The 12,140-nt window shown below is 37.0% G+C and overlaps 5 protein-coding genes across 9 annotated transcripts; 3 read left to right on the forward strand and 2 right to left on the reverse strand.

The window, feature by feature from the left end:
• The first annotated feature begins 58 nt into the window (after positions 1–58).
• Positions 59–4,412, forward strand: LOC107980472 (mevalonate kinase). 3 transcript variants are annotated; one of them, XM_031932101.2, is made up of 5 exons: positions 120–292; positions 385–436; positions 2,685–2,779; positions 2,873–3,885; positions 3,987–4,410. In XM_031932101.2, exons 4-5 carry the CDS (start codon positions 2,986–2,988, stop codon positions 4,251–4,253), a joined length of 1,167 nt encoding a protein of 388 aa, XP_031787961.1. In that variant the 5' UTR covers positions 120–292; positions 385–436; positions 2,685–2,779; positions 2,873–2,985; the 3' UTR covers positions 4,254–4,410. The 3 variants fall into 2 exon arrangements, 2 of the variants coding, with proteins under 2 accessions (XP_016837704.1, XP_031787961.1); XR_004345077.1 differs by lacking the exon at positions 385–436 and having other exon boundaries at positions 59–292; positions 3,987–4,412.
• Positions 156–2,588, forward strand: LOC107980453 (probable dolichyl pyrophosphate Man9GlcNAc2 alpha-1,3-glucosyltransferase). Its single transcript, XM_032601050.1, has 3 exons — positions 156–292; positions 385–436; positions 526–2,588. Exon 3 carries the CDS (start codon positions 531–533, stop codon positions 2,241–2,243), a length of 1,713 nt encoding a protein of 570 aa, XP_032456941.1. The 5' UTR covers positions 156–292; positions 385–436; positions 526–530; the 3' UTR covers positions 2,244–2,588.
• LOC100124177 (two pore calcium channel protein 1) lies at positions 4,277–9,169 on the reverse strand. Of its 3 annotated transcripts, none has more exons than XM_001608014.6 (12): positions 8,860–9,169; positions 8,118–8,305; positions 7,873–8,037; positions 7,674–7,799; positions 7,277–7,584; positions 6,924–7,204; positions 6,629–6,847; positions 6,420–6,539; positions 6,011–6,350; positions 5,644–5,945; positions 5,467–5,573; positions 4,277–5,383 (listed from the first exon to the last, which is right to left on the reverse strand). In XM_001608014.6, the coding sequence occupies exons 1-12, from the start codon at positions 8,987–8,989 to the stop codon at positions 5,138–5,140; spliced, it is 2,532 nt and encodes an 843-aa protein (XP_001608064.1). In that variant the 5' UTR covers positions 8,990–9,169; the 3' UTR covers positions 4,277–5,137. The 3 variants fall into 3 exon arrangements, with proteins under 3 accessions (XP_001608064.1, XP_003424582.1, XP_016838197.1); XM_003424534.5 differs by having other exon boundaries at positions 8,118–8,338; positions 8,860–9,082; XM_016982708.3 differs by lacking the exon at positions 8,860–9,169 and adding an exon at positions 8,576–8,719 and having other exon boundaries at positions 8,118–8,338.
• Positions 8,782–10,614, forward strand: LOC100124178 (28S ribosomal protein S33, mitochondrial). Its single transcript, XM_003424535.5, has 2 exons — positions 8,782–9,980; positions 10,063–10,614. Exon 2 carries the CDS (start codon positions 10,179–10,181, stop codon positions 10,524–10,526), a length of 348 nt encoding a protein of 115 aa, XP_003424583.1. The 5' UTR covers positions 8,782–9,980; positions 10,063–10,178; the 3' UTR covers positions 10,527–10,614.
• Positions 10,545–12,024, reverse strand: LOC100124179 (protein canopy homolog 3). Its single transcript, XM_001608016.5, has 5 exons — positions 11,672–12,024; positions 11,466–11,592; positions 11,249–11,383; positions 11,015–11,179; positions 10,545–10,942 (listed from the first exon to the last, which is right to left on the reverse strand). Exons 1-5 carry the CDS (start codon positions 11,766–11,768, stop codon positions 10,822–10,824), a joined length of 645 nt encoding a protein of 214 aa, XP_001608066.1. The 5' UTR covers positions 11,769–12,024; the 3' UTR covers positions 10,545–10,821.
• Between the last annotated feature and the right edge of the window lie 116 nt (positions 12,025–12,140).

A 12,140-nucleotide genomic window follows, 5' to 3' on the forward strand; every position in this document is an offset into this window, starting at 1 on the left:
TTACTAGCAAAGATTGATTGTTGTGTTGATACGATTGATATTTCGTTTTCGTTATAGTTACGTTCAAATTCATATAGTGAGCTGTCTATTCTATATTGGACTTTGCCCCCCCCTTTGCCCCCATTACCGCGCGACTTGCGGCTCTCTCCCGGAAGAATCAGCCGTTTTTGCTTACAAGCTCGAGCGAGGAGAGCCTGTGTTTGCTCACTATATCCTACGTGGCCAAAATATGCAATATTCCGAAGACCACATACGCGAGAAACTGCAAAAGGAACTTGAGCCTCTACACTTGGTAAGCATGAGAAGTTGAATAAACCGATGCATGTTTACAATCAGTCGCGAAAAAGCGGGCTAAGACGCCAACGCATAACCTCACTTTTGCAGCGCGCAAACTACCCCAACAAGCCGTGATTTCAGCCGACGACAACACAACGGGGTAAGACAGATAAATAGGAATAGAGGCTATTCGGGGTGGGAGAGAAAGCGAGCGAGCGAGAGATAGAGAGAAAAACTACTAACCCATAGCGAAAATGCGCGAGAGGGAGAGCACGACGGGGATGAGCAGCCGCAAGGACAACGGCGCCGATTCATCCGGCTCCGCGTCCTGCAGCAAAGACGCGGGCTCCCGAGAGGCCTGCATGCCCGAGCTCCTGCTCACTGGCCTCATTGTCAGCCTAGCCCTGCTCTTGCGCTGGTGCATTTCGTACCATCCCTACAGCGGCGCCGGCAAGCCCCCGATGTTCGGCGACTACGAGGCCCAGCGACACTGGCAGGAGATCACCCTCAATCTTCCCGTTTCCCAGTGGTACTCCAATTCCTCGGATAACGATCTGCAGTACTGGGGCCTGGATTATCCACCCATCACGGCCTACCACAGCCTGCTGCTCGCTCGCGTCGCCAACCTCGTCGACCCCGACTCTGTCAAGCTGCACCAGTCCAGGGGCTACGAGTCAAATACGCACAAGTACTTCATGAGACTGTCTGTTCTAGTTGTCGACTTCCTTATATTTATTCCCGCGGTTATTTATTTTGCTTTCGCCATACTACCCATTCTCGACTCTAAGATAAAAAAGCAGCAAGACAAGAATAAAAAGAGGGACTTTTCCATGCTCAAAAAACGTCATTTCGTTCTGGCCACCGTACTCTTCTATCCGGGCTTGATTTTGATTGACTACGGCCACTTCCAGTACAACTGCGTCTCGCTTGGCCTCTTCACTGCCTCTGTGTCGGCACTTTTTCAAGGTGCAATGGCCACCGGATCATTTTTCTTTGTGCTAGCACTGAATTATAAACAAATGGAGCTGTATCATGCTCTCCCTTGCTTTTTCTATATTCTCGGCATTAATACGCCTGGCAAGAGAAAGCCGCTATTGGTCTGTTTGCGCTCCTTGATTTGCGTATCCCTGACCGTGATTGTGACTTTTGCCCTCATTTGGGCTCCATTTTTAACCGACAGAAAAGTTTTTATGGACACGGTTTTAAGACTTTTCCCACTGACTAGAGGTATATTTGAGGATAAGGTTGCCAATATCTGGTGTGCAATAAACGTCCTCTATAAATTACGCAATAATTTTAGCAACTTGCAATTGGCTCAAATATGCCTGGTTTCAACCACCATATCACTGTTACCCAGCAGTATTGATTTATTTTTCAGACCTTCGAGAGAAAAGTTTTTGCTGGCACTTATAAATTCATCTCTCTCGTTTTTCCTATTTTCATTCCAGGTTCACGAAAAGTCCATTCTCTTGGTAGCCATGCCTGTTTTGCTGCATTTTCACAAAGAGCCTTTTGTTTGTTTTTGGTTTCTCGTTGTTTCTGTTTTTAGCATGCTTCCCTTGCTTATCAAAGATAATCTGTATCTTGCATACTTTGCTTCAGTTACATTCTTCAGTTTCTCTGTTTCTTGGATGTGGTTTGAGACAAAAATTGGTAACCTTGTGAAAAATAAGGAAGAAAAGCAAGAGGAGAAGCAGACATCAAGGAAGACAAAAGTAAAAAAGACTGTCAGTGTGTGGACATCTAGTTCAATATACGTCAATATTGTGTTTGGACTCTCACTCTTAGGTGTTCTAATTTTGTCTGTATGTAATGGCTTTTTGAAAGCACCTAACAAGTACCCTGACCTGTATTCACTACTTATATCTGTGTATTCCTGCGGACACTTTTTCTTATTCTTAATTTATTTTAATTACAAACAATTTTGTGCAACATCAGTGCCAGCACGGAAATTTAAAGTCAAATAATTTTAGTTGCTGTGAACCAAGACCGTATCAATAATTATCATAATCATACTGTTAATGATGATAATATTATGTAAGAAGAATAAGTAAAAAAAAACCATTACCACTTTGTATGTAAATGTTCTTTTTACAATAGAGAAATGTAAAATGTCTTTACCAAAACGTACCTATCAAAGTCTTGAATTTTAAGCACATATAAATTAGGGTATGAATGGTATAATGTATGTGCTGCGATGGTTGTACAAGATACCAAATACACAATTGTGATGAATCATTTACATAACAATGCTCTGTAAACTTTGGAGAATTGATATAAATAAATTTGTTCTTTTTTATTCAAAACGCAAATCCAAGTCATTGTCACACTTACTTCCTTCTAAGTCAGCTGCCACAGTTAATTTTCATTACACAACATTTGCATGAATCTTTACTTTTCTGTTGCAGGAAGTAGATGATCAGTCTGACGGCTGTGGCGGAAAATTTGCTGTTCTGATTGTCTCGGATAAGTTTGAAGGCAAGCCTCTTCTTCAACGTCACAGGTAGAAAATATTTTCTCTATTTTTCAATGCTAAAGAGATGTGTCATTAAGGTGAAAATTGATTGTTGAAAAATTCTTCCCTTTTTTTTCAAAGATTGGTCAACAGCATTCTCGAAGAGGAGCTTAAAAGTATCCATGCTTTCTCACAGAAGACTCTGACCCCCGAGCAGTGGAAGAAACAGCAACAACAATAACTTATAAGCAGCAATGGCTTCGTTCAGAATCTCAGCCCCGGGAAAAGTGATCCTTTTTGGCGAGCACTCGGTTGTCTACGGCAAGACCGCGGTGGCGGCCAGTCTCGGGCTCCGAAGCAGCCTCCATTTTACCGAGTTGCCTCATGAAGAGTGTATCATTCACATCAAGATGCCAAAGCTCGGTATATCGAAGATTCTCTCGTTGCACCAGGTAGAGGAAGATTTCCATCGTCTAGACTTTTACAGCGGCATCGCAATGAATCACGATGCGATTAATCAGAAGCTCCAGAAATACGTTGCGACGCTTGGCTTCGAAAATCCGGATCAGAGGCTCAGTATGGAGTGTTTTTTCTACGCTATGATGCAAGTGATAAGATCCGATCAACTGAGGCTGAGCTCTTTTATTCTTGAGCTCGACAGCGAGCTTTCCATCGGTGCCGGTGCCGGCAGCTCGGCATCTTTCACTGTCTGTCTCGTAGCTTGCTTCCTGCACTGGTCCCAGCTTCAAAAAGGTACTAATCTTCCAAATGAATTTGATTCTCCTACTTTGAACAAGATATCCCACTATGCACTCAATTGTGAGAAGATTATGCACGGCAAACCTTCCGGAATTGATAATTCCGTGTGCACCTTTGGCTCGGTCATTGAATTTCGGAAACCCGAGCCTCCTAAGTTTATAACTCTGGGTTCGAAGAGCTTGCGAGTTCTTCTAGTCGACACCAAGGTCGCTCGCAGTACCAAGTTGCTCGTCGAAAAGTTCGGCGCTTTGTCATCCAGCTTTCCAACAATATTTAAGGATATGCTACAAGTTTACGATGAACTGGCCATGCAAGCTCTTGATATTATTAAGAAGATCCATGCCACACCCGAGAATGACCAAGATCGCCTACTGAAACATTATGATGAGCTTTCGGTGAGTTCTTAAATTGTATATTACGCATATATTTTTGTTTAGTTTGTCTGTTAGCATAATGATCAACGAGTGCTTATTACCTATTGTTGTTATTTTCATAGCTTCTAGTTGATATTAATCAAGGACTATTGGCCACATGTCAAGTTTCGCACGAAACGCTTGATACGATCTGTAAAACTGCCAAAAAGTACGGATTTTCAGCCAAGCTTACAGGAGCCGGTGGCGGAGGTTTTGCATATGTACTGATTCCACCGAACGTAAACAATGCGAAAGTGGAAGATTTAACCAACGAGTTGAAAATACAAGGTTTCTCGGTAACAGAGACCAAATTAGGAGGCTCGGGCGTAGAGGTTAACGACATGGATTGATTTTGTTGCTAAATAATTTTCTATTTATGTGTATATACATATAGATTTTATTTTGGTTTTCTTACATCTTTATAATACGCTGTACAAACGGTTTCGATAAGTTTTACTTACTTTGGTGCAAACAACTACTAGACATAAATTCTTACAGATGAAAAAATATGTTTACAAATCTTTATCCTTTGCTATCTTTGATTCGCTTGAAAATTAATTCATAATTACAATTTTGCTTAATCTTTTTGCGTACAACAGTCGCTTCCACGTAAGTATACTTTTCTATAAAAACTTAAATGTGTTCTAAACACTAAAACTTTTTTTTTTATTTTAGTACTTGTTTTAATATTTTATATTTAAATCACCTTACATCATAAATATCGCATTAAAATGACACGTTATCAAAAGAATTTTTTTTTAATACCACAGTGCTGGGGAAGATTCATTGAATTGTTTATAATATTAAAAATTAAGTCTGGTGCTCTTAACATTTAACGTGGAGTATTGTCTGAGAATACTATTAGCAACCTGATTGAACGAACTATTTTTAATTTCTAAATGCGGCGAATGTAATCTTACATTCAATATAATTTACAATTTCGTGCACTACTCTTTCAACTTTCCTTTGGCGTATCAACAAATGCTTTTCAATGTTATATAAATTATTTCGCGAAAATGAGATGCGATGATTACTACTATTAACATAGTAATTTACACATGGTAATAACAAAATCAATGCTGTAGTTGTTTTTCATACACAACTAAGTATTTGATGTTAGAAAAAAGCAGTGCTTTCTAAAATATAACAATTTTTTGACTAGGTGCTTTCGGTTTTATATTTTTCTCAAATAATAGAAAACCTTTTCTTATTGCTATATATATACATACAACTATTACGTAGAACTGTAAACAGCACTTGGTCTTCTCTGAGTTAACGTAACCCCGTTTAATATTGCACTATCGGTTTCATTTATTTGATCATCTATACTATCTTCATCAAAATCATTAACGGTAGACGGCGTCGTTATTCTTTCCTGTGACTTTGCTTCTGATAGCCATTCCAAAATTTCATGAATGTACATTCTACGCTGTAAAACTTCCCTTGTTCGAGGTCTCGATCCTATAAATATTGTTGTAGTCTAAAAATTGAAAAATTTACGTGATTAATTAAAAACAATTGAAAGTTCATATCAAATCAATAAAATCTTTTAATATTGCTTACATTGATTGGCAGAAATGTGCGAATCTGTTCCATCAATAGAAAATCTTGAACAATAGATTCTAATTCGTCGTATCTTAATTCAACTTCTTCGTGAAGCATCTTCTCTTCTGCGAAATGAAATTCGTATTATTTTAATGTATACCAATTTTGGTAAGATATCTTTTCGCTGCATCTTACCATCACGTTTTGTGGTAGATCTCTTGTACTGAATCCTAAAGCGAAAAGCTTCCAGAAAACTAGACACCACAATGGTCAAAACTATCATGGTTACCAAATAGAAAATCATAAAGTAAGCTCTTGTATACATTCCAACGGTGACAGCATATGCATTCATCAATATAAACCAATTGTTTACAACAGTGAGTTCAAATAACGTCATTCCACTTGCCATCAAATTGTCAAAAGTATTGAGATAGTAATATCCTAAACCAGTTGTCACGTTTGCCGAATACTTATAAAAATCTTCCACCGACGTATTCCTAAAATTTGAAAGAAAAAGCTGTTGTAGCTTATTGAAAGAAGGTATTATATTACAATTACGTACTTGCAACAGTTTTTCATGTCGATACCAGCGAAAAGCTCCATTCCAATAATAGCAAAGAAGTAGTACAGTACTAACATTACTATTGCGGTAGAACACATCAGTGGGGTGAGTATTACCAATGTACCAAAGACATCCCTGTATCGTTTTTTTATTTTGAAAAGACGTAGCATACGAAGTGGTCGAAACATAACTAGGAAGACGGCGCTTGGAAACAGTGTGAGCCCAGATGCAGCTACAAGTACCATCATTGACGTACCGAGATCAAAAAGGTTCCAGCCAGAACTCAAGTATCGTCGTACACCAAGACCTAGCACCTTCGTCAGAGCCTCCGCAGCAAACACTAAACAGAAAAAGGATAATGTAATTATTGTCAAGTAAGTCAAAATTGTTTGTTTAATTATATACTTACAACCGCCGAAAAGCAGCGTATCCCAGCAAGCAGCAAACAAATGAGCAGACCTTAATCGGTCGGATTCGGGTTGTAATAGTCGAAAAATCATGGCAATACCATTTCCAATGATAACGCCATCTAGAACAATTTATTCAATAATGAAATTCCTAATGATTACCCATTAAAAAAGGATTAGCTGTACAAAAGTAAATTCAATTTTAGCTTACAAACTAAAGTTTCAAAGTACGCCCATGAAATAGCAGCATGAGCTCCTTGACAGAGAATTTGTAAAGGTGGCCATGTCATATTGTACCATGGAACACTAGAATACTGTGGTTCCCACCTTAAAACCGTGGCATCATAAATATTTAAAAACTCGTCGCACGTTAAAGCCCCACTGCCGCTAATGTTTAGGTAACGAAACATCAAAACGATATCCTTCACCGCTATAAAAGAAAACACGATGAAATATTTAATTTTAAAATACAAAATTCATGATACATAGATAAAGAAAATCGTTACATTTTTGTGGTGCATAATACCGCATCAATCCTTCGAACTGCTTGAAGCGCATTTGATCAGGGCTCTGCTTTGAGACAAGAAGTTTAAAAGCATGTTGACAAGCTTTCCTTTTATGAAGAAACAGTTTCTTAAATTTATCGCGCTCGGCCGATGTAAAGGTTTCATTGACGACGGCGAGCATGAGATTCATCATGACGTAAAGCATGGTGCTGAGATAGGATACAAAGTAAATCGCATACCACTTGTTTATCGCGAAAGACTGCATCATGATATCGGGAAAACTGTAATAATGTTTGAAAAAATGAGTATATTAAGTACAACAATTCATAAAATTATTTTAAAAAATGCCTTACTTTGCCGTAGTAAGTAAAACGAAAAGACTGACAAAACTGTCCTGTAAAGTTTCGAAATGTTGGTTCATCTCGAAAAAAAGATAATATCCTAAGACCATATAAGTCAAAATAAAGAACAGCAAAAGTCCCAGCATGTCCAAAATTGGCGGTAGGGTTTGTAAAATTTGTCGTATGAATCTTCTAACACCGCCGCAGTATTTCGTATCAACCAAGAAAATAGGGCGCAAAGCACGCGTCACCCTTAAGTGCGACGATTGGCGAACCAAAACGATGAGTGCCTCGATGAACATGATAAAGAGCGTGATGCACTAAGAAAAAAATCATTTATGAGTATACCAATAATCAAGGATATCTACTAGGTACCTGTTCCTCATCGTTAAATGAACTTTTCTCCTACCTTTACCATAGTCCGCTTGTGTTTAAGCATAGTTCCCCACCCAATCCATCTTAGTTTTAAAGCTAGTTCAACACCAATTGTTGTGAGTGCCAGCAGTTCTATAGAACCATGAGCCCACACTGGTAGCTAAGAGATTAAAAGTGTTTTGAGTTAAAACCAGTGTCAACTGCCATATAATGTAGATGGATGATTGACTCACTTGAAAAAGAGGTACTGCTGGCTTCTCTACAAAAGCTAAACCTAGTAAGATCAAAGCTGTAAACAGATCAAGACCATAATACCAGCTATTGTGGACTAACAAATATGCTGGTAAATCTTCTGGATGCCTTGGATGTGAATCAAATTTTTCATTATTTCTGCCCTCCTAAACCCAGACATACGCAAATAACTAATTAAAAAATATTTGTTTCAAGCTTTTAAAAAAAGCAGATTTGCAAATGTTACCTCAAGAAAAATTGCTGCTTCATGATAATTCATCTCCCAATACATATCTGCATCGAAAGTTGTTCCAGGATTGCGAGATAACGAAGCATTTTCTGTGAGCATATGATTGTCCAAACCAGCCAGAATACGATGTCCCATTTCATTAGGAGTGTCCACACTCCCCCTTGTAGGCATTTTTATCCGACTGTCTGGGGAAGGGCAAGACAAGATAGATCCATATTCTAAAAAACATTGAAAGCAAGCAGTGCCTATATGTGAGCTGAATGTGCAATCATTAATTAAAATAATCAGCCCCTAGATATGGTAGTGTAAAATATACATATGCGAAACAAGTTAATTGATATAATAGTACACCGATATAAGTTGCAAAAAACTACTTTACGTATATGTAAACATAGTTCTCAGGTATTAAAAGCTTTTAATCATATCCGTAGCTATAATTATAGAAAAACACTTACTTATGTAGAACAATGGTTCCTTCATTTTTCCAGAAAACTATGTTTACCCACGTACATGTTACATACGTATGTAGCAAAGAATATAATGATTTATATCTCGAGAACGAGGGAAAGATAGTGTTGAGCAATGACGCAAATGACGTTATCTCGTTATCGGGTCTTTTTTCGAGTAGGCATCGCAGGTAAGTAAAGTAGGTAAAAGGAGACAGAGCAGTAGCGCATAAACGAAGAGACAGCGAGACAAACAATGATAAAGTTGTTAATGAAAGCATTATGATACTCACTTGGACTGCCGGAACCGTCAGGCTCGCGGTTATACTTGCTCCAGGGCTCGGCGGCATCGTCTTCGAAGCGCTGGTAACTGTCCCGTGCAGTGGAGGCCGGTTCGTGATCGTCTCCACGGGCAGTCTGCATTTGTGCGGCAACGACGTCCTCCTCCTGATCGTCGTCTCTTTGACTTGGCCACCAGTGCGCGAGATGTTATCCGCAGCGCGGCTCACGCCGAATAAGTACGCGAATACGTCTGCTCTGCGTAGTGTGTATACACGAGCAGTAAGTATATATACAACTGCGCGAGCCGAGCGCGACGCGACCGTCCTAACAGGTGCCTGCTGACAGCTCAGCTGACAGCTACTATATATAGTATATGCGAGATCGCGAAGAGAAACGCCTTATGTAAATGTAGAGGGTGGTGTAGGCGTGTAGTATACCTAATATAGGTATGATATATATAGTTGCAGCAGAATATATTATACCTATTATGATGAAATAAATGATATAAATTATATAAATGAACCAGCAAATAAATCAAACAATGAGATTGTTATTGGTACAGGATTATAAACTACGAAATGAGAACGTAATGTAGAGTTTTTTGTGTGTGCATATGGCGGCACCTGATAATATAAATTAATGTTCATGGTTCTGGTTCATGTATTAGATTAGATAAAATAACTAACCATAATAGTAAAAATAAAATGTGAGAAAATTTATTAGACCGATGTAAGTTTCCATAGCATAATTTGTATGGACTTTGAAGTTTCGGACGTTCAGAGACGTTTATTAGATTTTATTACAGTATATCTTGCATTCTTAATTTTGTTGCATTTTTTTTTTACTTTGGGCTTTGTTTTTCTATATACTAATATGTTTTGTAAGTTTATATACGTAAGGTAATAACTATGTTCATCTGCAACGAGTTGCGTGTTTGCGCTTAATTCTCAAATTAATTCCTCAAATTTTAAGCATAAGATAAATAAAGCATATTTTTGAAAAGTTTTGATTCGATAATTATCTTACGAGATGACTTTAAGATGATACTTGGAAGATACTAATAAGATACAGCCAAAGGATTGTTCCATTGGGAGTTTGCGGGCATGCAATCAGTGCAGCATCAATTGTAATGGTAATTATACTCGATAATCAATAACTTTTAGTGTATCATTTTCAACAGTTTACAACATATTTACATTTGCTTGTTTTTGCAGATGATCAAGCGAGTTGACATTGAAAACTAACGCATACACAGTGTCGGCAAAGAAATCGTCTAACCTCAAATGTTCTGTTCATAATTTTGTTTTCAAAGGCAAAATAAATTAGAAAAATGAGCAAATACGTTAATCTGGCAAATGTAGCAAGTAATTATGCAAATCGCATGAATCGATTGAGGAACAGAATATTCACAGAAGTGGTCAGACCCACTAATCAAAAGTCAATGAAAGTTGTAAAGCTTTTCAGTGATAAGCCTGTTGACAAAAATCCAGATATCGTGCAGTACTATCCGAGGCTCAGAGAAACGCATCTTTTGATGAAAAATCTTCGCTGGTACGGTCTATTCCGAGACGAACATCAAGATTTCAAAGAAGAGATGCAAAGGTTAAGAGCCCTCAGAGGTAAACCAGTTTGGAAGAAGGGTCAAAGCAAAAAGGAAAACGTTAAAACGTTAAAATAAGTAGTTCACTATGCGTTATATTTTATGGAATTCAATATTTATTAAAAAACGTTGTTATAAAACAAAATAAAATACAATATAAAATGCAGTTCTTTCATTGCTTTCCATTGATGACAATGAAACAAAATTTACTCCTAAGATATGGAACTAACATTAATAACATGTATATACATAAGTATTCTTTTTCTTTGAAAATATCACTTAATTGTTCATGTTTTCAGTATTAGTGGAACTTCAGGCAGCTTTATGGAATCTCAATGTTTACTTTAACAAAAAGATAAACTTTTTACATCAATTACAATTCATTTTTCTGTTGAGACTTTTCAGTTTTCTTTTGTGTTACCGTTGCTCCAGTGTCTCCCTTTTCCTTTAAACATGCATCATCTCCCTTTGAAGCACGTTCTGAACACAAATACCTGGGAAACAAACAAATGATAATAATAAGCTAGAATACTAAAAAAATGTAATTTATAAAGTTGTCATATTACTTGGTCAAAGGAATGTCTCCTTGATGTTTGTAGTACCAGTCTTCAATATCAGACTCATAATTCTCTATCAAATCTTCACACTGAGTTTTCAATATTGTTATTTCTACAGATGGCTTATCCCATAATTCATAAGGGATTCCTAAATCAACTTTTACTCCTTTATCTCTGCAAATCATAAAACATTATAAATAAAACTTCTGAAGAGAACTAGTGGTATTATAAAAGAATACTTACACAAGTCCATGTAAAGTTTTGAAAGTTTGACTCATGCCTTTGGAAAATCTAGTACTATCTGATCTCTCCTTATGAATGTTATATTCTAAAATTCTGGCACAAACATTTTCTAATGACTCAATTAACCTAAGTTCTCTGCAAGTTTTGATAAATATTAAATATAAGGATAAAGTTATACTTATAACTAATTGTAATAAATTATAAAAAAAGATATTACGATTTTTTATATTCTTTTCTTTTTCTTGGAGCCACATCATCTATTGAGTATCCAATCTCCAAAACATCACTGGTTTTTCCAGTTTCATCTAATTTTGCCTCCAACTCCGTAGCCACGACTTTACAAACTGTAATTAAAAAGAAGATAAGCTTTATCAACTGTTTTTGTGACAGTGAACTTTTTATGAATACATATATTAATGTAACCTTCGCATTTATCTGCATATTTGACTCCCTCTTGTTCTTCAGGGCCGCAATAAATTGCATTTAGTAACAAGCAAAATAATAGACAATAGTATAACATGATTGTATTATAACTATCGAAATAATTTTTTTATAAACAATATAAAATCTAATTGGATTGCAGGTTATGATGCATTATAACGCCACCCTATAGCAGACTAAAATTGATGGCGTCATGTGTATTGTTCGCTTGTTGATGCTTTATCCGGCTAATACCAGATAAAAGATAATATGCGTGCTGCGTGCGTATCTTTTCGAAAAAAGTTATCTAAAGGATGGGTCAATAGATGGTAAATTTTTGTCACAATGATCACGACAGCTTTTAACAGCGGTAACGATTTTTTTTCAAATTCTCGATATTTTCAATCCTATTTATATTATTACTATTATTAAGATGATGCTCAAAAAATAATGAATTGATATATATTAATAA

Source organism: Nasonia vitripennis, chromosome 5, assembly GCF_009193385.2.
Source record: "Nasonia vitripennis strain AsymCx chromosome 5, Nvit_psr_1.1, whole genome shotgun sequence".
NCBI lineage: Eukaryota > Metazoa > Arthropoda > Insecta > Hymenoptera > Pteromalidae > Nasonia > Nasonia vitripennis.

Coding starts and splice junctions, on each gene's coding strand:
- LOC100124178 (XM_003424535.5), top strand. CDS start 10,179: ATGAGCAAATACGTTAATCTGGCAAATGTAGCAAGTAATTATGCAAAT.
- LOC100124177 (XM_003424534.5), bottom strand. CDS start 8,989: ATGCAGACTGCCCGTGGAGACGATCACGAACCGGCCTCCACTGCACGG. Junction 7,800..7,872: donor CAGCAGTACCTCTTTTTCAA/GTGAGTCAATCA, acceptor TTAATCTCTTAG/CTACCAGTGTGGGCTCATGG. Junction 7,205..7,276: donor GTTTTACTTACTACGGCAAA/GTAAGGCATTTT, acceptor ACATTATTACAG/TTTTCCCGATATCATGATGC.
- LOC100124179 (XM_001608016.5), bottom strand. CDS start 11,768: ATGTTATACTATTGTCTATTATTTTGCTTGTTACTAAATGCAATTTAT. Junction 11,593..11,671: donor ATATGCAGATAAATGCGAAG/GTTACATTAATA, acceptor TTTTAATTACAG/TTTGTAAAGTCGTGGCTACG. Junction 11,384..11,465: donor AGAAAAGAATATAAAAAATC/GTAATATCTTTT, acceptor CAAAACTTGCAG/AGAACTTAGGTTAATTGAGT.
- LOC107980472 (XM_016982215.3), top strand. CDS start 2,986: ATGGCTTCGTTCAGAATCTCAGCCCCGGGAAAAGTGATCCTTTTTGGC. Junction 3,886..3,986: donor AACATTATGATGAGCTTTCG/GTGAGTTCTTAA, acceptor TTATTTTCATAG/CTTCTAGTTGATATTAATCA.
- LOC107980453 (XM_032601050.1), top strand. CDS start 531: ATGCGCGAGAGGGAGAGCACGACGGGGATGAGCAGCCGCAAGGACAAC.